Source organism: Chelonoidis abingdonii, chromosome 8, assembly GCF_003597395.2.
Source record: "Chelonoidis abingdonii isolate Lonesome George chromosome 8, CheloAbing_2.0, whole genome shotgun sequence".
NCBI lineage: Eukaryota > Metazoa > Chordata > Testudines > Testudinidae > Chelonoidis > Chelonoidis abingdonii.
Window position 1 is genome coordinate 51,526,739 of NC_133776.1, and position 24,675 is coordinate 51,551,413.

Below are 24,675 nucleotides of genomic sequence, written 5' to 3' on the forward strand. Positions count from 1 at the left end.
AGTGCTGTTGCCGCCTGAAGGATCAGCCTTTATTCGAACTAGGCCAAGAGGCCCAGGATTGCCGGAGAGCGAGATGGCTGTTTTGTGGGAGGGGGAGAGAGCCCTGCTGCTGGTGTAAGAGTTTGATTTTGCCATGAATTGCTCTTCTCTACATTGGAGTCTGGGCTGCTGGTTTATTTGTCTCTCATCCCTCTTCTTTTCTGAGCCCCTTTCCTCCTCAGCTAGAGAAAAAATGAAGGGAAGAGCAGGGCATTGGCTGCACTTCCAGTGTGAAGGGCAAAGACTGATGCAAAAGAGGTGAACCAGTTCCCTTTTAGAACATGTCCCAGAAAGGGCACCTGTATATGTGTTGCCCCTCGGTGGTCCAGCAAGGGCCTCCACTCAGGTTTCCGGCTCCCCTGGCTCTCACCTCTCCTGGGTGGAGATATACCTCTCTGCCCCCTTCTGACTGAGGTACTTCCAGGCTGTTCAGTTCCCTGGTCAGCAGCTGCCAGCCTCAGCCGGTTTGTTGTGGGTATTTTAAGTCAGTCATGGCCAGGGCGTGGGCTTCTGTGATGTTTTGTTTGTTGCCCATGATGTGTATGTGACTTTTACTAAAAATACCCAGGCAAAAACCTTACTCTTACTGCTCATTGTTATCACCTGGGCTTGAGGGCAGGTCACAGCCCAAGGTGCTTGGACACCACCTCCCCACTGGGGGCTGGCACAGGCACAGCGGATGCAGCCTGGTGGCAGTCACAGCTGTCCAGGAGTTGCTTATGTCTTGAGGCCACTAGGCTGTGTGAATGAGTCTCGGCTGCCCTGATCGTGGTCAGACACACACCTCAATGCCATTGCTGTCTGGCTCAACCACTGTAAGTTTTTTGAATGCTGCAGCAGCTCGCTTCCAAACTGGCTGGGAATGGGTGCAGCTTCAGGGACCAAAACACCAGCAGGTGACTGAAAGATGAGAAGGGGGCGGGGGGGGGATGGGACTGAGAGATGAACAAAGTAGGGGAGGGGAGATGGAGGACCCTGGTATGGGGGGAGAGGGCTAGGGGGCACACAGAACCCCCTTGCATGGAGGGCGGGAGGGAGAGGGTTTATACTGGGATGGGCATGGGCAGGAGCAGCGCCAGGGTTTTTGGCGCCCTAGGCGGGGGTCCTTCTGAGCTCCCGGTCTTCGGGGCACTTTGGCAGTGGGTCCCGAAGCGAGTGAAGGACCTGCAGCAGAATTGCTGCCCAAGACCTGGAGCGTGGAAGGACCCCCCCGCTGCCGAATTGCCACCCCCTCCAAATCCTAGTGCCCTAGGTGACTGCCTAGGTCGCCTAAATGGAAGCGCTGGCCCTGGGCATGGGTGGAGAATGGGGGACCCTGGGATGGGGGAAATGGAACTGGGGTGCACAGAACTAAGCCTTGGCAGAGACAGGTGACTATGGGCCAGTGATTACTGCCTGTCTCCTGAGCAGCAGAGATTGGGGGATGGTCCTGTATCATCAGGCACCGGTGCCTAGGAGACTGCCTGGGTGATAGAGATCTGTGCTAAGGTGATCTTAGGTGGGAGGCTGGCTGGTACCAGGAGCATGAGGACTGGTGCCTTGATTCCAGCAGTCTGGGCCTGGGGGAAGAAAAGTGCAGTGCCAGGGACCTGGGCATTCTAGCCAGTGACTGAGAGTGTGGGGCTGGTGTCCTAGGCTGTAGGAATGGGGAGGAATGCCTGTGATCCGGAGACCAATAGTATTCCCCTGCCCTCTGCAGAGGTCCTATGACTGGCTTGCCCTTGGACTCCAGGCCTACCAGGTTTTTGGCTGCTTGGACCGCCTGGGGTGACAAAGATCCCCATAGGAGCTGGAATCCTCCACCACTCCAAGGAGCTGGAGGAGGATCCCTGGCTGGACTAGGGGGTTGGGCTGTAGCAGTATTTCCCTATATTTCTGAGACAGGCATATGGCCTGAACTAGGTCCTTTGCCTAGCACCCTCTTCCCCTCCCTGGATGGTGCCAGGGAACCCTTTCCTTCTGTTGCTTCTTGGTGAGGGGGAACAGTGCTGGCAGGGCACTTTGCACCGATGCTGAGGTGCTAGGAAGCGTCCTGGCAGGAGGGCTTGGAGGCTGCACTGTGCTGAGTATCAATCAGGAGGGCTTTCAAGCCCATGTCCCTCTCCTTTGGGGCTGAACGTTTTTTTCAAATCTGCACTTGTCCTTTAGCTGGGATTCCCCCAAGCTCTGCAAACAGCTGCTGTGGGGGGCACTGATAGGCATTGGCCTGTTGCATGAGGAACACGCCTTGAAGCCCTGCTCCAGGGCAAAGCCCCAGCCAGGCCTCTTACCAACAATTAAATTGGCTCACTAAGTACCTAAGAACTATATATTAAGAGAATAACAATGGGCTGTTAAGAACTGCCAATGCTTTTGGGATGCAAGACAAACCGCTCTGGCCAACCTGTCATGGGTGCAGGGCTGGTGGCGCCTAATGTACTGCTGCATGAGCATAGCACACCAGAGGGTGCCCCAGCTGACCCTACAGATACTGCTAAGGCAAAAATCTCTGCCTGCATGTGGGTGTGCACACACCTAGCATGGAAGTGACATGAGCATGTACTTGATGAAAAAAGAGGGGTTCAGGGTGCAGAGGGGGCTCTGGGCTGGGCAAGGGGTGTTTGGGTGAGGGCTTCAGCTGAGGGTAGGGGCTCTGGGGTGCAGGAGGGGACTCAGGGCTGGGGCCAAGGGGTTCAGAGTGCAGGAGGGGATTACAAGCTGGAGCAGGGGGTTGGGTGTGGACTCTGTCTAGAGGGGGTGTGGATGATGGGATGGGGGTGTGGGAGGCGGCTCACGGGTTCGGTGTGTGTGTGGAGGCTCAGGGCTGGGAGTGTGTGGGTGCTTGGGTGTGGGGCTGGGGATTTTGGGGTGCAGGATGTGGGAGGGAGTTTAGCTGCTGGAGGGGGCTGGGGAGAAGGTGCTGGCGCCAACAGGCAGCGCTTACCTTTGGTGGTTCCTAGAAGCCGCCAGCCTGTCTGGCTCCTAGGCGGAAGAAGCAAGGGGCTTTGTGTGCTGCCAGCGCTCATAGGCACCACCTCCTGCAGCTCCCATTGGCTGCGGTTCCTGGCTAATGGGAGCTGAGGAGCCAGTGCTCTGGGCAGGGGCAGCATGTGGAGCCCCTGTGCCTGCTCCTGCACCTAGGAGTCAGACATGCCAGGAGCTGCATGGTGCCAAGGCAGGCAGGCAGCCTGCCTTACTCCCTGACAATCTAATTGCTTTGGGGCAGCTGCTACTTTCTCCTACTCTTATGTCCCCTCTTTGAGGGCTATTCACTGTCTTACACAGCTCCTGGTAGACCCAACGGTGGTCTGGCTGTGGCTCTAGGGTGCAACTAGGGCCTTTTATAGCCCACCCACTACCCCCCCTTCAGCCAGGCTGCAGCCCAGGCTTCTCAGCGCTTCCAGCCCTAGTCAGTTCCGTGACATTAAATGAAAATAAATACCAAGGTGAGGCTCTTGTTAGCTGGATATATTTTTTTTTTTTTTCACAGAACACTGTTTGCAGTAGAGGAAACTGGCATTGCAGTCTGTTGGTACAATGGTATGTTCACGTAAACCAGTACATGGTCATCCTTTAGCATAGAAAACTCTAATGGCGTGTGCCCTATCAGAACTCAGGAGTTCTTCTTCAATCCTTTCTCTCTTGGGTTGTCTTTTTGTCAGTTTGTTTCTAAGAACATCTTCAAGATTTCTCCAAAGGAAAGGCCATCGGCTCTCAGCTAGCAGAAAGATAACACAGAGCTGTCGTTGCACGCGCGGGAAGGCACCATCTCCCGCTGGGCAGCTGACTTGGTCTAGATTTTTTTCCAACTCATTTTTATTAAAAAAATAAAAAAATGCTCCAACTATCAGTTTTACAAGGCATACAAAATCTCTAAAAGGGAAACACGAGGGCAAGGTGCTGAGGTACGAAAACACCTGAGGTAGTTTTTTTTTTTTTTCTCTTCTTTAAAAAGAAAAAAAAATTGCAATTTCCATGCCCTGGGCCAACAACATCTTTAAGTTATTTTTGCCTCCCCTCCCCCCCCCCATTTAAAAAACAAAAAGAAAGAAAGAAGCCCCTTCCTCCAATCCTGATGCAGTGTCCTCCCCAGGCAGGGGCTGAAATTCTGCGTCGCTAGGGGCGCCGAGGGGTCTTGTTTTTCTTTCTTTCTTTCGCAAAAATGCTAGTACAAGTACCATGGTGGCTGGGTTGGGTGATAACCAAAGTGGAAGTTGTGGCTGGGTGTTTCTTGTGTTTGTTTTCGGTGGTGTGTTACTTAGAGCACAGCTGATGTGGTGATGAAGAGAGAGAGAAAGTGAGAGGGAGGGAATAGGACAGAATGCAAAAACCAGTGTGGAATCTGTGAAGCAAAGAGAAACAGGTATGTGAGCTGGACAGAGATATATAGAGAGATTCCTCTTCTAAGAGACGGTATCCCTTGTGTTGGCACAGACAGACAATCCAAACGCTGCTCTTCCTAAAGCCTTTATGGAAATTGCCACTTTTAACCCTCTTAATTTTGCTGCTGGCAGTATCTTCAGTCTATTGTGTATTAGATATCCAAGTGGACTCGTTTCTTTTCTTAGAAGTCTAAAAAAGCCTGCTTTTTTGTCAAACAAAAGCCCAAAAAAACAAGTAAAAAATAAAAATTACTCCCCCCCCAAAGAAATTGGTTAGTTTCGTTAGATATATTAATTCTAAAATATATTACTGCTGCGAGCGCCACCTCACACTGCAGCACATGCACTGTAAAAATCTTCTCATCTAGTATGTGCATACATGCACAAAGAGTGAATCCTAAAGAGCTGTCAGGGGGTTGTTTGCCCCATCTCCGCCTATGTTAGTCCAACTAAAGGGATAGCGTCGTGCTAGTAAATAGAGGAACGTGAAGGCTGTGGCCTGGAAGAGTCTGCAGAGCCCCTGCTGTGTGGTAGCATCAGTGTGAGTGGGTTGGAACCCTCCCCCTACCCACTGAGAGTCCTCTGCACAGCCCAGCCGCGGGCAGACGTTTATGCCTCAGGAGGGTCTTTGGTTGGCTCCCCGATCTGGCGCTCTGGCAGGTATTGGAAGGGCTACATTCATCAGTTGTTGCTGGCTGGCGTGTCGGAGCCTCACTTGCTGCGCTGTAGGGAAGGGGCTCCCTGAACATGTTTCTGCTCCTGGTGCTTCACCTGCTGTACGATTTCCCTGATCTTGCGCTGTGCAGTCTGCAGGCAAAGCGAGAGAGAGAGAAACAGCTGCAGAGATGGGCCAGGTGGGGTGGGACCCAGTGGCCCAGTGCAGAGCCCCCACCTGTTGCAGAGAGGCCTGTCTCTCTCGGGGCAGGAGACAGGCGTGGGGTTGTGTTGGGGAGCACACAGCAAGTTTGCAAACAGCCTTGGCCTGCTATGCTGCCTAGGGCATGGAGTTTTCAAATGTGCTCAGTGCTGGGCTGGCTGGGGCTGAATTTCCATCCCTCGGTGCCCCGGCTCAGCTGTACGAAGCAAACTCTTGTGTGCTGGTCGTGCTGACACTGTGACAGTGATGCCTGCCTGCCCCCACACTGCCTAGCCATGCAGTGAAAGCCTGGCATGGCAGCGCCTACAGCAGCGCAGGGTTCTACTAGGTCTAGCGTGTCAGTCACTGCTCAGCTGCTAAATCCTGACTCCATGTGACCCCATAATTTGAAATTCCTGTGTGTAACCCCAGAACTTGACAGTACTGCAGTCAGCCATCTTGTGTGTCCAGCAACCACTAGCTGAAAACCAAATGCCCCAGAGCTAGGAATAATCTTAGGCCCTGAAGGGCAAGGGCATGCAGCTGCATCGTTGTGGCTTGCTAATCAGAATGGGAGGAAAGGGCAGAGAGTCAATGCACTCTGAGAACAGGAGGCATGTTTGGAGAATCGACCTTGGTTAAGTGCCCCTGACATATGTTTTATTGTTATGATGACTGGAAATACTAGAAATGTTTTGATGATGAGAAATAATGAATAGTTTGCTGAAATTAGGGGTTACTATAGTGACCCACCAGGAGTCACTATGAGTTATGTGCTTTGTTTAAGTTAGCTATAAAAGATTAGGCAAAAGGATACATTTTGGAGCAGCCTGAGGAAGTTTTCCTTTGGGCAAGGAGCTGGCACCTTAATTCCCCAGCAGCTGGGTGGAAGGAGGGCACCCGAAAGGCTGGTAGCTGATTTCTCAAAACCATTCCAGACTTTGGGTAAATATAGATGTTTGGGATGCGCTAACCCTGCTGCTACACTACAGCATGTGTGTATGTATGTGTGCTTAAGAGCTAATAAAAAGTAGTTTTAGGTAAAAGCTCTCTTGTTTGTACCAATCATTTATCAGACGGAGGAGCTGTATCCCCACTGATTTATTCCTGACACCACCTAGAGAGAAGCAGTTACCACTGCAAGGAGTTGTAGTGTACCCCCATTCTTCTGTCCTGGGTTGTGCCGTGATGTGTGGCTAGGTGAGCAGGACTAAGGAGATGCTCTTTCTACTTAGCCTTTAGGGAAGACTGTAATGGCTTCCATTAGCCTAGAAACAGTCAGTACAGGCTGGATGCTGCCCGTGGTGATGACCGGGCAGGTTCTCTCCCCCTTTGCTCTTGCAGCACAAAGAGGCCACAAACTGGGGATCAGCAGGCGCTTGTGGGTGCTCATCAGGTCCCTTATGTTTGAAAATCTGTCCTAGTTCATAATTTATAACCAACAAAATCATATACCAGCACCTTCCACCCTTGTCAGCTCGGGCGCGCTCACTGTGGTGCTACGGAACAGGCTCCTGCCAACCACAGGGCTGGAACATTCTAGAACAGTGGTTCTCAAGCTATTGTACTAGTGACCCCTTTCACATAGCAAGCCTCTGAGTGTGACCCCCCTTATAAATTAAAAACACTTGTTTATATATTTAACACCATTATAAATGCTGGAGGCAAAGCAGGGTTTGGGGTGGAGGCTGACAGCTCACGACCCCCTCATATATAATAACCTCATGACCCCCGAGGGGATCCAACCCCCAGTTTGAGATCCCCTGTTCTAGAAGGGTCAGGGAAATAACCACCTATAGCCCTGAGCTCTCCAGGTGGACAGATACGGACACAGATCTGTATCAAACTAATACTGACAGAATGGCTCCAGTCAGCAGTTGGACCTGCAAGACCCCAGCTGTCACCTGGAGATGGTGTTAGGGGTAGATTTCTTTTTTGGGGGGGAGGGGCAGAGAGGAAGGAAATTAAATGCAAAATTCTACTCAGATGCAATGTGACTGAGGCAAATTTAAGCAAACTAATGGTCAGGCATCGGAAGGGTTCAGGTGATTACAACTCTGACCTCTTTGCTCACGGGTAAGGTTGTGAAATGTGTGTACGCTGATATCCACAGTGGGACTGATCCAGTTTGCCTTGACATCAATGCCTGAGTTCCTATTGACTCCAATGGGAAAAGGGTGAGAGCTGATGTGTGCAACGTGGGAAAGTTAACAGTACTAGAACAGTAACAATCATTTACAAATGAACTGCTTCAGTATCACATGAACAGAGCTGGTTACACGTATAGGAAACCAATTGACTTGTGTGTGTGATATGTACATTTTAAATCTAGGGACAACATACCCAAATGCACGTACTGCAATGGTTTTGTACTTATGGGAAGCCAGGGTTCACACCCTTGTATCAGAACCAAGAAGGCAGGATTTGTATAGATAATACAGACTTTGTCCCTGATGTGAAGGGGTGGACAGATTTCCCTTCTGCCACAAAATACTTTGGAAATTGAAAAATATTCATGCCCTGTACCTGACTGGCAAAGAAATGCCCGATGATTTTAACGACAACTTCCTCATTCTCATCAGGTGTTTGGTCACGGGGGACAATGACTTCTGCACTGGTTAAGTTCTGCAGTTCGTTCACCTGTAACAAGAGAAGTTTTAACAAGTCTGTGTGCATTGTTAACCACTCCAGCTACTGCACCTACCCCCAAACCGATCCTGGGTTTTCCTCAAAGCCCAGCCAGGAACAGGACAGCCAGCAGCGGTGTTCTGCTCTTCTGGTGCGTCTGCTCCAGCGGGCAGCTTAGGGTGTGGAAGACATGGGCTAGGGTTGTGGTCAATGGATCCAGCGCTCTATGGATCCTGGATGGGCTGCACCATGCGGACAGACTGGGAGCTCTCTGTCTCCCTCCTTAGCGCCTCCAGGCAAAGCACGTTTACCGTGGCTTTGTTCACTGCAGACTGGACTCTACACCGTTAGCCATATGCAGAGTCTAACCAGCCGACTGGAGGGATCTCTCCCTTCTTCCCACACATCTTTGTACTTTGCTGAGCTTCTCAGATCAGCAGCGGTATGAGCTTAGCTCTGCTCACCCAGCTGTGGCAGTGCCCAGCAATTCCAAATACCCTCCGCCTAAGGAATCAGGACATCTCCCAAAGTGACTGAAGGATGGGTAGCTAATGGCTCTGCAGTGCCCCCAGCTGGCCAATAAGTATAGGGAAGGACTCAGTGAGAGAGAATTTTGGCACAGGCATCAGAAGGACTGGCGCCAGAGATGGTGATGCCAATCTAACAAAGCAGAGACTCTCCTGCCAGGCTGCTGGTGCAGTTCACTGGGCAGGACCCAACAGCACAGGACCACGGACCATGTCTGCTGCAGGATCAGAACTGTTTGTATTACTGAAGGCCCTGAAGTGATCCCAGCTGCTCTGCTGGGTGTGTGTGTGCAGGGGTGTCCTGTCCCATGTGATTTTCTCTCCATGCTGGGTGGCTATAAAAGAGCTACAGAACAATCAGCAAACAAAGCCAAAGGAACTTCAGCTCCACGACTCCCCCATCTCCTGGGTCTGGCTGATGTACCGTTTTGCCACCTTTGCCTATCACGCGTCCAGCTGCAGAGGAAGGCACCTTGATGTGGGCTTCAAGCTTCACTTCTTCTTTGGGATTAAAGAAGTTTTCTTCCTTCAGTTTGCCAAATATCCGGCCCTGGGCCTGGAGAGGAAGAAGATCCCATGGTGAATTCCAGGCTCAAGCTCTATTTCTGTGCATGTGGGGCAGGGAAGGGAGAACTGGATTGGGCCACAGTGAGGAAGAGTGGTCTATGGGCTAAACCACCTGACCAGGAGGCAAAGTGAGTTCTTGGCTCCCTTAGACCCCCTGGGGGCCCAAGGCCAGAGTTCAGAGGCACCCCATAAGCAGCAGCTCCCAGTTAGGCATCTTGCTGAAATGGCCAGATTTTCAAATGCTCTTAGCGTCCAGGACTCTGGATCAGGCCCCTATCCTGGGAACTGAGCACGCTGGGACATCTGGCCCTTCACCTTCTGGAGCTTGGCTCCCTGCCTGCACAATGGGAGTAACACCACTCCCTGGGGCTGCCTTGTCTGTGTGGCACCTCATGCTCTGGGGCTCCGTCCAGGCGGCACCTCACGTGCCAGGGCCCTGCACTCCTGAAATTCTACATGGCCAGTTCTGTACCATGGGGCCAGAAGGCATCATGAAGGCCAGAGGAGGACACTGGGATCCCGAGGCAGGACTGTTGGCAGCAGGGCTGGCTTTAGGTCGTGCGGGGCCCAATTCGAACAGTTTCGATGGGGCCCTGGCAGGGATGACTAAAAAAAAAACAACACACCACATGTAAAAAAAAAACACATGGGGCTTGTACTCACCGGGTGATGCTCCGAGTCTTCGGCGGCACTGAAGGACCCCGCCACCGAAGTGCTGCCGAAGACCCGGAGCGAGCGAAGGACCAGCCGCCGAAGTGCCACTGGAATCCGGGTGAGTAAAAATTAAAAAGGCACTTCTAGCCAGGGAAGGGATTCTCACTGGATGTGGGGCCCTCTTAGGCGCGGGGCCCAATTCGGGGGAATTGGTGGATGGCAGTCTCCTTCCAGTAAGTGCAGAGTGGAAGCGGGCCATTGAGGCAGTGCTGCCCCTTGCTGATAGCCCAACTGCCTTTTGCAGAATGCAAATGGTACTAGCCCTGTAGGTCCATAGCTCTTGTGAGTGCAGAGGATACAACTCTGAGGTGTGCTCTCCCCCTGTTCCTTTCAAGGAGGTGTTGACATAGAAGCATAATAACGACATGACACCCATGAACATAGCTAACTGTCTGAGGACTGATCGCTTCTGCAGTGACACTCAGCTGCCCTGGAATTGTAGGGGGAGCCCAAGACTGCAGGTGGAACCAGAGCTGAGCTCTGCCAATCTGTCCCTATAATGCTGAGCTTTGGTTCCCTGCTGGGCATCAGCGCCCTCTCCTGGCTGTAAAAGCATCATGCAGCCCCCCTTTGGGTGGCTGTCTGCAGGCAGGGGGCCTCCACCCCAGGCCAGGAGCACATCTGTGCAGTTAGCTCTCTTCATGCATGGAACCTGCATGGACAGGAAAGAGCAGGCTGCCTCATTAGCACAGCCAGGCAAGGCACTGTGCCTGTGGCACCCTGCTAGCCCTCCCCCCCACTCCTCTGGGGCACAAACAGCATGGCCCTCCCACTGGCAAGGGAGAGGAGATGCTACTGCTGAGCCTCAGCTCCCTTCACACAGGATCAGGCCCATCAGTCTGCTCTCTCCCCTCCCTGCTAACCCGGAGTTCTCAGAGCTACCCTTTAAAGCATGTTTGCACTCTGGTTTCTCCAGGGCCGAGCACCCAGGGGCTTTGAATCTGTACAGTATCACAGAGCCCCTGCTTTGCTCCGCCCTACCCGCTTCCCACTGACCTTAAACTGGGCTTCCGGGGGCCCGGTGATGATGACCATCCTTTCGCTGGCATCTGGACCCTCTGCTGGGGCAATCTATGAGCCACAGAGAGGCAAGAAGTGATTAACAGCAACATGAGCCTGGCACACACTCCCCAGGCCCCCACACCTGACCCTGGGTCTGCCCCCCCCATAGGAGCACTCAGACTGTGTGTGTCATGGGGAGCTCAGCCAGATCTCGGGAAGGCATCAGAGCGTTCAGGGTATTTCATGTTCTTTAATGGATGCAGAGTGGAATTTGCTCTGTCTACAAAAGCCTGATTTCACACTAGAGTAGTTCAGAACTGGATTAGCTGGGAAACAAGGATTTTCTCCAGGAAAAGTTTAGACAAAAATGAATTCCCTCTCCTTTTCATCAGCATTTCCCTTTGAGGGTTTTCAGCAAAAGGGGACATTGCTTGCAAACATTTCTGTTGTGTTGAAAGGCCCATTTAGCTGACCTGACAAACTCTGCCGAGATCTGAGCATTTGGATGCTGGGCAGAAGGGTTTGCAGATGTGCCCAGCTCACTAGATCTCTGCCTGCATGTTGCTGAAAAAATAATGCAGGCTCTGAACATGGAATTGGCTGTGCTGGATTGTGCCGAGTCCTGCACAAACAGGGAGGTGTGCAGTCACAGTGCCCCTGATGACAGAGGCACCTGGAGGCTTGAGGGGGTCAGTTGCAAGGTGTGTTAGCAGACGCTAGCGGGCAGTATCCCTTTATCTAGTCCCGCCGACTTCAGGGGAGTGGCACTGGGGGGGGTCTGTTCTGTGGAAATGGGATCGGACAGGCCCTCTGTCTTGAGACAAGCTCAACATGAGAGTCCAGCAGCATTTGCCATGGCACTCACACTGCCTTCACATGGAAAGAGTTAAACACTGATTCATGAGTTAGTTCACCCTGACTCAAGAATGACACACCAGCTGACCCACATTGCGGTGGCCTGGAACCAAGCCCCCAAGTGGTTGTGTGTCTGTCTGCATCACTGAGTCACTGCCCATGAGTATCAGCTGCTCCCTATGTCAAGCTGCCTTCCCTGGACCCAACTACATTCCCCTGAGGGGGTGGTGTGTGTGGGAAGGGGGCACTGTTGTGGGGAGATATTCGGTCTTCACATGTCAAAAGCCATGTGAGCAGCCGGGGGCTCAGCCTGCCCCTCGCTATGGGCTCCCCCCGGACCCAAGGGAAGGAGCTGTGTCCCCAGTTACAGTGGAATGGGAAGCTGCCAATGGTGTCTATGTTCAATACACGCTGGCTCAGCCCAGAGGAGGGAGAGTTCGTTTCTCCTAGGGGAATGAACGAAGAGCGGCAGGTCACCGCTGTCTTCGCTGCACAGGTCAGCCTGATGATTGGCACCTGGGTCTGAATGCCTGGGTGTGGGTTGGGCACCCCCACAGCAAAGCCCTTCCCCCAGCAGTCTGTCCCCCTCGTCCCATATTCCCCGCATCAGCCAGGAGTGATGCTGGAGGTGGGGTAAGCTGAACAAGTGGAACTATTAAATCCTGTGCACTGCTCTGTCCACGTGGCCACGTTGCATCCAGCCCAGCTCCCTGCACTGCCTGGCCTGCTGATGTCCCCTCAGTGACAGTCCCTCCAGGGAGCACGGGCCCAATGACTCTGGTCCCGCTGGTCATGGTCCATCTTCACGATTTTACAGACATTGCGATACAGTTTGACACCCAGCTCCCGACCCAGGTCCCTCAGCCAGAAGCTCCTAGCACAGAGTCAAGCTGGGCTTGTCTTTACCCAGACACAGGCTCTGGAACACACTTTGGTCTCCTCAGCAGGCAACTGCACCAGGAGCAACCTAACTCCATCTTCCTGTCACCTCTCTCCAAGAACAGCAGACTGTCTCTGGAGTCTCCTCCATCCCTGAGGGGTCGGCCTCTGCATGGTTCTGTCCCTCCATTTGGGATCTCTGTATTGCTGTGGGCTCTCTCTGGGTGCTGTGTCTGCTGGCTCCCAAGTGTCTCCTCTTCCTTCGGGTCACTCATCCCTCCTGTGCAGTCACCTCGTATGATCTGTGTGCCACTGCACCACTTACCCCTCCTTTCTAGTACCTGCTTTCTCTGCTTCTTGGCCATCTCCTTTCACAGCATTTCCATTCTTCTGGCTGCAACAGATCTCCCTTTACTGGTAGAAGGGTTTTGATCCTTCACCCCACTATTTCCTTGGTCTGGACTGTTTGGAACCCCTGTGTGCCAAAAATGCTAGCAAAGAGGAAGAGGAGGAGGAGGAGGAGGAGGAAACAGCCTTGTGTAACAGTCTCTTAGCTGTTTTCATGGCTGATTCCACCTTTCTATTACTCTGGGGGTACGCTGCATCTGAATAGCACTGAATAGCGCTGTTTTTCCTTGAAGGTAAATACGTCTGCTCCCACCTGTTCCCATGGATAGGCTGGCAGCTCACATGGTAACAGAGTCTCCTTCTGCTGTCACATCCTTCTATCCATGGGGTAGAGTTGTGTATCCATTCACAGCTAGTAAATACACTCTCAAGCCGGGCTCAGACAGCTGTCAATGCCCAGCCGTGAGGTGTGTATTTTTTGCCTGACATCCTTCCTTATTGTGGCAAGGACAACAGTTCTCTGTCCTCAAAATATGATTCTGACCTACACTCTCGATTCATTTTTCATTTGAAAATTTGGTTCTGCTCCTACCAGAAGTTGGCTTTTGTCTTCTGGCCTCCCTGGTTGGATGTCTTTTTCTGCAGCCTCTTTGGGAGACAGCTCTCCTGCCTGGTAGTACTTCAGGGCGGGGGCATACATTATCATTTGTTTCAGTGTGTCCAATGCTTGCTGTTGGGGACCTGCCAGTCCCACTCAATACCCTGCCTCAGGAGCTGTTGTATGGGTTCCGCCACTGCAGCCAGAACTTGGACAGAACAATGTTGTTCTTACAAACCACTGCACCCCTTTCAAGCCCTCTGGAGCATGCCTTGAGCTTGTTGGGATCCGCTTTCAGTGCCCTTGCTATCAACTGGTGTCCAGTGTATGGCACCTCATGCTGTTTGAGTGGCTTCTTTTCGGAGTTGAGTTTTATATTTTTGTCCCAGCATCGTTGTAGAAAAGCCTGTTTTCTGTCATTGTCTTGTTCAGCATCTGTATTGTTGCTCTCTTCACCTACAATGAGGATATCATCTGCAATTATGTTCATCCCAGGCAGCCCTTCCAGCACTTGGGCGAGTCTTCCTTGGAACACATCTGGTGCTGGGCTTATGCCCATCACCATCTGCAGCCACCTGTAGACACCAAATGTTGTTGCAAAGGTTGTCAGCCAGCTTATTTGCCAAACTCCATTCCTTACATCAGAGACCACAAAGATTTGCCTTTGGAGAGTTCTAGCAAGATGGCATCAATGGTGGGCAGGGGATAGTGTCATCTTTTCAATCCCTGGTTCAGTGGCTTTGGGTCTATGCAGATGTGTAATTTGCCTGATGGCTTCTGTACACCTCCATGCTGCTTACTGAGGCTGTATTGGCTCTGCATGTGCTACAGTACCCCCAGTCTGCAGACTGTTGAGCTCCTTGTGCCCCAGATTACACAGTGCTACCAGAGCTGTCCTTTGTGCTAAGCGCATAGGTTCCATTGTGGGGTCTATTTCCAGGAACAGTTTTCCTGCTAGGCCCCCGTTACCTTGGAACACATCCCCATATACTTGTGCCATTGCCTCCACTGTTCATGGGACTCCCCCTTTTTCTTCTTGCTCTGCAGCACTAGAGAATCCTGTGGCACCTTATAGACTAACAGACGTTTCGGATCATGAGCTTTCGTGGGTGAATACCCACTTCGTCAGATGCATGTAGTGGAAATTTCCAGGGGCAGGTACATATATGCTAGCAAGCAAGCTAGAGATAACGAGGTTAGTTCAATCAGGGAGGATGAGGCCCTGTTCTAGCAGTTGAGGTGTGAAACACAAGGGAGAGAGAACTGGTTCTGTAGTGGCAGCATTCACAGTCTTTGTTAACCCTGTCTGATGGTGTCCAATTTTCAGATGAAATTGAAACTCAGCGTTTCTCTTTGAAGTCTGGTCCTGAAGTTTTTGCTGCAGGATCAGGCCCTTAAGGCTTGCTCTAGTGTGGCAGGGAGTTGAAGTGCTCTCCCTACAGGTTTTGTGTTGCCATTCCTATACTGAGTTTGTTCCATTTATCCTTTTCCGTAGAGATGTCCAGTTTGGCCCGATTGTACATAGCGAGGGGCATTGCTGGATATGATGGATTATTATTGGTGGCGTGAGGTGAATGACCATGATGTGTGGCTGATCTGGTTAGGTCCTTGATGGTGTCGCGCGTGTAGTATGTGGCAGAGTTGCATCGGGTTGTTGCATGGATGGTCTGAGCTAGAGCACTGTGCGGTGTGCAGTTGCTGGGAGAATACGTTCAGGTTGGCAGGCTGTTGTGGGCGCCGACTGGCCTGCCGGGCAAGGACGGCTGCCAGCCAAGGCCTGTGAAGTGTGGAATCATTGTCCAGGATTGGGTTTGTAGATCCTAGATGCCATTGGAGGGTATTTGCTGGGGCTGTATGTGATGCAGTGGGAGTCTGTGGTCTTTCTTGCATTGTCTTGCATGGAAAATTCTGGATGCCCCGATCAATCCAGGGCTTGTACATGTCTGTATGGCCCACAAAAGAGGTCTTGTGTACTGCCATCTGCACACAACAATTCAGCTGCCCGGCCTGGCAACGGTGTTCCAGGCTAGTTCTATGAGGTGAACATTTTTCTCTGGACTGCATTGTGCTCATCATTTATGGACCTTATTAATTGCACTGCTTGCTTTTGAAATGTGTAATGAAGCAAATCAACTTGAGGAATCACATTCCAGACGCCCGTACTCTTCAGCGAATATGCACAGATGTTTCTTGGTAACAGTTGCAGCATGCATTGAGTTGGTACTGGCTCCTCCTGCTTTCCTGGCCCAACAGACTGAGCCCAATATGCCCATCTTGTACAAGTCTGACAATCTTTGGGGACCTTTGTCTGCTTTGCCCACACTGGTTCAGTTTGTCTTGTTCCTTGCAGTGCTGTCCTAGCACAGGGCCCATCTCTACCTGCTCAAGCCGTCTCCCTTGGTAAATTCATCTCACGGAGCCCTGGCCACCTGCTCGCCATTGCTGTTGTCTCATTGTACGTACTTCTGGGACTGTCATTCTCTCTCTTGCAGCTTCCACTGCATGTCTCATGGGTAAACATCTGTCTAGTCTGAGATCACCTTCCCGGCACAGCCGCTCCCACAGGCGGGATCCCAAGTGCCGCAGACTGTCCTGTCCTGAATCAAGGAGTCTGACAAGCGCCCAGAATCACATGTTGCAGCCAGTGTGCGTAAGGCAGTAGCATAGAGGTCCATCCCCTTCCCTTAGGATGGGTCTCTAGTCCCTCTGCAGTTCTGCACTGGGGAGCAACAGGGCACTGCTGTGAGGTTTGAGGGCATGGTGAGCTTCAGAGTGGTGCCGACCTCTCTGCTCTGTTCCCTAGTATGGTAAAGTAGCAGTTTCACTTTCCTGCTGTTGTCATCCTCCTGCATGGCCAGGTCTGTGCACAGCTCAGCTCCTCCTTTGCCCGGGTCCATCGCTGGGCTAGGTTTGTGCCTGCACAATCCAGGGCTGGGGGTGTCGGACCGAGTGCCACGGCTGACGCCGCCAACTGCTGTGCTGCAGAGAACTCACCGCTCCGGCGCTGCCACCACGTTTCATTTGCAAAGAGTGAGGTTGGAGGTGCGTAAGCTGAACAAGTGAACTTTATTAAACTCTGTGCACTGCTCTGTCCACGTGACCACACTGCTTCCAGCCTAGCTCCCCGCACTACCTGTTCTGCTGGTGTCTCATCACTAATAGTCCCTTCGGGGAACATGGCTGCTCTGACTCCAGTGTGTCTGGAGGTACACCCCATAGGTCTTCGTGCTGAGACTCTAGGATTAATTCCCAGGCAATTATGATGAACGCAGATGAACTTGTCTGTCCCGTTACAGTGATTCAACCACGGCAAACTATTTTATCATCTTCTAAAGGATCTGAGAGGGCCTTGACCTGTGAGTCAGAGCTCTAGAGCGGTCTTAGGCTGTGTTGAGCATTAAATATCCCTGTCCATTCAGCTTTCCTGATGGTTTTATAATTGTGCATTAGAAAGCACATGGGGACTATTCCATTAGAGAAGTATTTGTGTTTGCAGCCGTCTTGTTCAACCAGAAACACACTCTGCACCCAGGACACCGGTCTGAGGGGTTCATGCTGGCATGCTTTTCCCCAAAGCTCCTTAGCACCCGGACACTGGTCAGATTGAACTCTGGTTTCTCTCCAGGTGACTCCAGTAAAACAAGGACTGGATCGATGGGGAAGGAAGCTGCACTGAAGAGACAGGGGTCAACGGTGGCATGCATGTCTCACCTCTGCTGTGGGTTAGTATGTCTAGTGGTTAGAGTAGGAGTGGGAGGCAGGAGATCCTGGCCTCATCGTCAGTGGCCTTACTCAAATCACTTCAAACTTCTGACCATCAATTTCAAAGAGGGGGAATCAAATTAGGCAGCTAGGTCCATACTGAGGCACCTGCCTGCCAGAGTGGCTCAGTACCTGCAGCTCCTGTCACCTTTACTGGGGAACGGCTGAAAACGGAGCCATTCTGACAAATGTCTCATTTTGAACCGGTCAGGTTTGAATATTGCATTTCTGCCCCTCCATTTCCCTAGCGATGTGGTGGGGACCATCCCATTCACCCACCCCAGGGGCCAGCAGCACTGGTACAATGCCTGCCTGTGAGTAGTCAGCTAATCACCATTGCGGTGGTATTCCCCACATCAGAAGAGCTGTACAGGTTTCAGCAGCACCACCCCCCAGTAGCTCACGGAAGCTGAGAGATTTGGGGATGGCAGACGCTCTGGAGTGACATCCCCTCGCTGGCTCACAAGAGGATGTCACCATCAACAGACATGATGCGTAAGGGGAGAGACCAGAGCCCTCAGGGGGACAGAGATGAAGAAGCATTTGGCACCCGAGCCTGAAATGGATTTAGGTGCCTGACTGCTAGGGTTCTGATCCCAATGTGTCAAGGTACTGATTCCTTTCTCCGTGCCAGCCGGGCAGTTGGTTTGCAGACACCCGAGAGGAGGAGGGTGGGGATGAAGGCAGCCAGCCAAGGTCTTTGCTTACCTTGATAGAGGCACCAGCGAATCTTGCCAGCTGTTTAATGTGTTGGCCTTTCTTCCCAATGATGGCACCCACTGCTTGCGTCGGGATGAATAAATTCACAACCTCCTGTGCCGGCAACTGAGAAGAGAGAGACAAACACAGAGCGCTCAGTCGGAACCCGGCCTGCCTGATGCTTTCCCAGCCGCTAGGCAGGCAGGGCAGGGTTCCATTTCATGGCTCGTGGACACATGCAATCAGGGTACAGCTGATTTGCCCCCTGCAAGAGAAATGAAATCTGCAAAGCTGAGCATGTCTAAAATGCCCATGAAACCATGCTCTTTTCCTATGACAGGGTGGGAGGGTTTCTCTTATTGTTATGCATTTCACTGCTTATGAAGACCTAGATATTTGAAATGTCACACCCCAGGAAGACATCTAAATATCTGAACAGGCACTTGAGTTTTCAGATGATGCGTAAACAAGTGGACACACAGAGCAGCATGCAAAAGATGCGATCTGCGTGCGACACAGTGCAGCGAGCGACAGGGCAGGAGAGAGAGAAGCGTGGAGGCAGCTACGACGCAAACAAAATCCTCACGCACAAGTATGTGGGCAGGTTCCATGTGCTCTTACCCGCACAGCCCAGAAAAATGAGATTCCTGGGCTGGAAGGCTGGATGGGTCCAGCCTGAGTGCCTGCATAGAACAGACCAGAGACCCTTCCCCAGGGACTCCTGTGGGTGTGAACTAGGGCTGATCTCCTAGAAAATGCCAGTCTTGATTTTAACATAGGTATGAGGACAGCTAGACTGATCTCGTGATGTGGCAAAGAGAGGTTGGGGTGGGGGATCAGGACGCCAGGCTCCTCCTTGGTCCATCACAGAGCTGTCACGGGTAAGATGCCAGCCTCTGGGTAAGTTGCTAGGGCCCCTGGGATCTAAATGCCTTTAATTCTGGTTTTGAGAAAGGGTTTCCGCTCCTTTGCTGTGCTGCCAGGCAGGGCTTTGCAGAAAGACCTGGATGCAGGCTGGTGATAATGCTGTACCAAAGCTGGGTCCCGTCCCCTTGCCAGCACCAGGGCCAGGCTAAAAAATTTTGAGGCCTTGTGCACTATGGTAATTGGGGGCCCCCTTTTCCCTGCCCCTGGAGGTGGGAGGCACGGGGGTGTTGGGAGTGAGCCTACCCCACGTTCACTGTACCATGGCTCCCCGCTCTGGCCATTAGCTCTCACCCCAGCACGCAGGCAGGCTGCCCGCACCCACTGCCTGGTCCTGGGTTGGGTTTTGTGTGTCCAGTGGCTAGTCCTGGCTCTGATGCAGTGCCCAGCGGCAGAGCAGTAACTGTCCCCACAGCACCAATAATGGGGAGATGCTGACATGGCTTTGCGCACAACTCAGCTTAAACTGAAGATCCTTATCCATCTTGCACAGTTAACGACCTAACAAGCGAGGCTTGCTCAGTGAGTGTTGGCAAAGGGCTCTGAGCCCTTTCCAGGGCAACGGGGGCTGGAACACTGATACGACAGGCTCACTGTTCACTACGTAGGTGCACACAGCAAAAAGCGGGTCTCCGCACAGGCTCTCCAGCTGACACACAGTCAAGAGAGGTGAGATCTGAAGGAGAGGGAGGGCCCAGCCACTCCCCTGAACTGCAATTGGAGCAGGCCCAGGTCATAACCACAGCGGCAGACAGAAGTTACCCAGATAATGTGGCTCAGACACAGTGATAACACAGGTCAAGATCCTGCACAAAAAGAATCTTCTCTTACTACCATCGGGCCTGATCTTGCAACTCGTACCCAGGGAATCACAGCAGTCACAATGGGACTTCTCAGCCAAGCTGTGAGAATATGATGGGAAGTGCTGGTGGAAGGTCTAGGAGAGCCATTTCCATAAACAATCATCCGAAGCACTGCTGTATATGACTGCGGAGCTAGCTGATGGCAGCCAAGCATATTCTGAGCATCGCTTAAATGAACCCCCCCTTTGCTTTTCAAACAGGCTGACTGAATCAGGGCTCATTTGGGAGGCTGAGCCTGTGTGTCGCTCTGCAAAGCCCCGAGAAATGCCAGCGCCCCCAGAACGCAATGCGATGGTCAGAAACCTAGGCCGATTCCCAGATACGCTCATGCAGGAAATGCTGGGGTGCTGCTATGACTGGTCATGGACACATGGTTCTTCCCCCTTCTGAAACCCCTGTGATACACCTGCATTCTCAGACTAGCTGACCCAAGTGACATGCACACAGAGACCGCTGTGATCTACCCCCTGCGCCCAGTTCCATGTCACACCACACTCATGCCCAGGGGAGCCAGGGGGCCACACTCACACACAGCAGGTGAGCATGGAGGCACACATCACAGCCCTGCTCTCCTGCTGCTCACTGCATGGATTTTCAGGGGGGTGGGGAGGACACACAGCACCTTGCCCAGCAGGCTTTACCAGTGCCCCTCTGCTGCTCTGGCTTGGAAGACCCTTGAAGATGCAGTGTCCTCAAGTACATGTGCATCCCAGTGCTCAGAGAAGGACGGGCTGGAGGAAGGGCTGGGGGAAAGGCAATGTTGCCAGCTCCTGTGGTTTTGGCATGGTGGTGAGGGAAATCTTAGCCTGCTACAACCACAGCAGCCCCTATCTGGGTGATGAAGGGCTTTGATCTCCAGAGCTGGCAATTTCTATTTCAAAAAGCAAAAGTCACTTCACTGAAGCAGAAGCCACACCCATAGCTTTGGCTGGGGTTCCTATGCACACATAGCAATGTGGCCTCCTCCTCTGACTGTGTTATGACCTTATTCGGGGGCCACCCCACATCCACCAAGGCCAGGCCACTGGCCCCTTTTCGGAAGTCCCTAGTTAGTGCTGACATACCATGTTCAGCACAGAATCTGGAGCAAACCTAACAGACCTGCCAGTGCTTAATCCAAACTTCCCTAGGATCCTTGAGATCCATCTAGTAGCCAGGCAGCCACACCGGACCTGTGAACATTCTCTCCTCGTGGCTTCTTCGCTTTTACGATCTGCATTTCTCATCTTGGCTGCTTCGTGCAAGGTTTCGATTTGGTAAAACCAACAATCCAATCGTGCCATGTTTAAAAGGTTCAACAATCCAACCCACTGCTGAGTGTTTCTCAAAGCCTCCTTCCCTAAGCACTAGAAAGAAGAGCATTTGCCAGAGGATGGGTCCACCGTGTGTGTCTCTCTGACTGGCTAAAACACCATAATCATCATTAAATACTGCCAGCGTGGTGAAAGAGGGAGGGAAAAAAAGACCCCCAGATAGGGCTTGCAGCAGATTTAGAGGCCATTTCTGCTGTCCTGATAGCTCAGACGCCCCTGGTAAAAGCAAGTACTATTTGAGGCTGCTCTACACACAGTTTTGATTCTGATTTAGCTATTTTGGGTAGGGTAGGGAGTTTATATTGGTCTAGTGAAAGCGCTAGGACCCCTAATACAGATGCAGTTGTACTGGCACAGAACTGACATGCAGAGCAGCCACTGGTGCATGCTGCAGGAAGGCAGTGAGTAGATGCCAGTCCTGGTTTCCTCATCCAAGGGGCTGCATCCATCATTCATTCCAAGGCCCATTTCAAACCCAGAACCAATGGACACTGGACCTTCTTCAGAGGGCCGAGTGGGGCTGTAGGAGTGAAGTGTCAGGCTCCTCTCTGGGGAAATGCTGGCTCTTGGTCCTTTCCCGACTTCGCCAGGGCTCAGCACGGGACCCCAGGTCACACTCCTTTACTCCTAGGAGCTGCATGTGGCTCTACCCCAATGGGCACAAACACCCACAACTTCTCCCCCAAGTGAACAGCCTGGCCCAGAGGGGTGTGTCCATTATAGAATCATAGATTATTAGGATTGGAAGGGACCTCAAGAGATCATCTAGTCCAACCCCCTGCTCAAAGCAGGACCAAATCCCCAAATCTCTAAATGGCCCCCTCAAGGATTGAACTCACAACCCTGGGTTTAGCAGGCCAATGCTCAAACCACTGAGCTATACCTCGCCTGGGGCAGCTCCCAGCCTGGGGTTCTGCCCCCCAGAAAAGGCACAGGCACTAAGACGGCAGCAGCAACAAGCTGCCCAGGAGAGCTGCCGTAGCACCTCCCATGTGCAGCGGAGGAACAGAGAAACCACCTGTGGCCACGGCCATGTGCAAATGCCCACTTGGAGCCCGGAGCATGCGACAGCTTTACAACCTACCCAGGCATCAGCTGGCTCAGGAGATGGAGGTACCCACCCTGCTCTGTGCGGCCATGCCCGATTCCAGGCCAGACTGGTAGCATTAGGGGCCTACATGAACTGAGTGGGTGGGCTTGGTCCACCTCTCACTGGTGGGAAAGGTGTGTGTGTGTGGCTCAGTGTCCCAGCCTGGAGCCAAGCAGGGAAAGGGCTGGTGCCAGCAGGTGGGGTTGAGGTGCTCAGGGTGCTGTGTGGAGGGGCTGGCACTGTGCCAGGGCAGCAGATGAAGGGGCAGTGGCACCTCCAGACAGACGGTCCAACAGAGTAAATTGTGAGGCAATGGCAGGGGCGGCGGCAGGGTGTTTTCGGGGAGTCATTCATCTCTGGCTCGTCTGTAAAGCCTGCAAGGCTTTCATGGAGCCCTAGGCCAGTGGTTCCTATGAGGAGAACACACGCTGCCTGAGCCAGCGGCTGGGACTCTTGCCGGGGATCTCTTGGCTTGAGGCAGATGGTGCCTCTTCCTGAGGCTTTGTCCTGCAGCCCAATATACAGGCAGAGGTGGCTTCAGCCCCTCTGGCCAGCCAGATCTCCGAACTGCTAGCTCTGTACTCGTCCTGGGACCAGGCTAGCGCCGGGGAAGGGGGTCAGGGAGAGCCTGGCAATGAATCACTCTCAGGGGCAAAGCCCAGGAGCGTAAGCCCAAACCCACTGGGGCAGACTCTTGGGAAGGCCAGCACTACAGACTCAGCTCCGGAGGGGACCTGAAGGCTGCATAGGAGCCACCAGGGGTCCCCACCCATAAGCCTCCTGTGGAGGAGCTGGGCTGGAATTGCTTTGCTGCCCACACAGGCAGAGCAGTGACACCAGGGACCTGGTGCTCTCTTTGTGGCTCTCTGCATGGTCATCAGAAGCACCTGGTCCTGCACTGCATCAGCCATCCCTCCTTTGCAGCAGCCGTACCCGCGTGCCCCTTGCAGGGAAAGTGGTCCCACCACTCTGCACCCCGGCACGGGGAAGGTCCTGCCATGTGTCCTTGACCTGCCCTTTAAAAGGCTCAGTTCATCACCCTGCTTCCCCGCTGAGCACAAATGGGGAGACAGTAAATGCATCTGACGAAGTGGGTACTCATCCACGAAAGCTCATGCTCCAAAACGTCTGTTAGTCTATAAGGTGCCACAGGATTCTTTGCTGCTTTTACAGATCCAGACTAACACGGCTACCCCTCTGATACTTGAGTAAATGCACCATGGACCAGCTGGTGGGAGTGGGACAGAGGGGAATTCTCGGGGGCTAAAAGAAAACCACAGTCCCTGGTGCTTCCTCCTGGTGGCTGGGTTTAAATCCTGGGGCTCAGATTTGTAACGACATCACGTCATGCGCAGTGAGAGCGCGCTGCCAGGCCTCTGAGTGCTGGGGACTCGAAGAGCTCTGGCACCAAGGCCTGCGGAGACACAGGAGAGGTGCCCAGGCCGTACCGTGCTGTGGGGGAGCCCTGCACGGGCGCCGATGTGCTGGCTTGTGCAGAGGGGACCAGGAACGCACTCTGAAAAAGGACTCAGCATTTCCCTGCAGGCATCTGGATTCCACAGCCTCATTTCCAGTGGCCGCATCACTGCCGCCGGCTGCCAGGAGGGCACTGACCTGGCATGCTCGCTGCAATGGCAGAGCAGCACCGGACAGAATCACAGCCAAGAGAGGAATGCGGCAGCCAAGCAGGGCGAGTGGTGCCAGCACAGGCAGAGTGGGCACTTACAGAGTGCTGCTGTGGGAAGGCGCCAATGGGGGAGGCTCCATACAGACCCGAGAGGTATGCCGAGGGGCTCTACGGCAGGAAAGAAAACACAGTCAGTGCAGGTTCCCAGACAGCACGGTCCACACACATCGGGCCTGTGCTACGTCTGGGGGCTGGCTGCTGGGAATCTACCCCCGGCACCTCGCAGTGTGCATGTACACCGGCTTCCCTGCGTCCCCTGCCATTTCGCATGCCGTACTTCCTAACACGGGGAGGGGAGGGGGGAGCAAGATGAACTGAGAACCAGGCCTGAGGAACAACCAAAACTCTGCCGGGACCCAGCAAAATATTGGCCCCTTCCCCCAGGCAAATCAAAACTCTGGGGCTGATATAAATGATCCCATCTCCACTGAAACTGATGGAGATGGCCATGCAAACCTGGAGCATATCCTGACAACCCCCGGGGGACCCCCATTCACAGCATGGCTGTGTCTGGTTTCTGCAGTTCTTCAGCCCTCAGTGGCTCACCCAATGGTAGGCTGAGGAGGGTGCTCCCCAGTGATGCTAGAATCTCTGTACATTACTCTACAGGGAGCTCTCTTGTGTTCCTGCTAGCACAATATTTCCAGAAAAATACACTAGTCAGCCACACCTGGCATCTGACAGCATCCCCCAGGGGAGAGCCAGGGACCTCAGGAGGGGTCCCAAGGCTGCAGCCTTGTTGTGAAGTGGAGAACAAGACAAGAGACAAAGAAAGAGAACAGCCAGGGTTGTGCAGGGGCTGGCACCCAGAGTCCGCAGGGTGCTGCCCCATGAACACACCATGACAGTGCTCCCTGTATGAGGGATGGACGTGGGGGTAACTGATAAGGGCCTGACCCTGCTCCCACTGAGCTCAGTGGCATGGGACAGCTGACGCTCAGGCCTTGCAGCTGACCCGGAGTG

General features: G+C 53.0%; 1 protein-coding gene across 3 annotated transcripts in view; it reads right to left on the reverse strand.

Moving 5' to 3' along the window:
• Positions 1-3,471: 3,471 nt before the first annotated feature.
• IGF2BP2 (insulin like growth factor 2 mRNA binding protein 2) overlaps positions 3,472-24,675 on the reverse strand; it is a 103,879-nt gene continuing 82,675 nt past the window's right edge. The window contains exons 10-15 of one of the 3 annotated variants that reach the window (XM_032763612.2): positions 23,752-23,820; positions 17,845-17,961; positions 10,689-10,763; positions 8,836-8,967; positions 7,783-7,896; positions 3,472-5,207 (exon numbers count right to left, since the gene is read on the reverse strand). In XM_032763612.2, the coding sequence (XP_032619503.1) occupies positions 5,112-5,207; positions 7,783-7,896; positions 8,836-8,967; positions 10,689-10,763; positions 17,845-17,961; positions 23,752-23,820 (603 nt within the window). In that variant the 3' untranslated portion in view covers positions 3,472-5,111. The remainder of the gene's footprint in view (positions 5,208-7,782; positions 7,897-8,835; positions 8,968-10,688; positions 10,764-17,844; positions 17,962-23,751; positions 23,821-24,675) is intronic. The other 2 variants (XM_032763614.2, XM_032763615.2) reach the window with 2 other exon arrangements.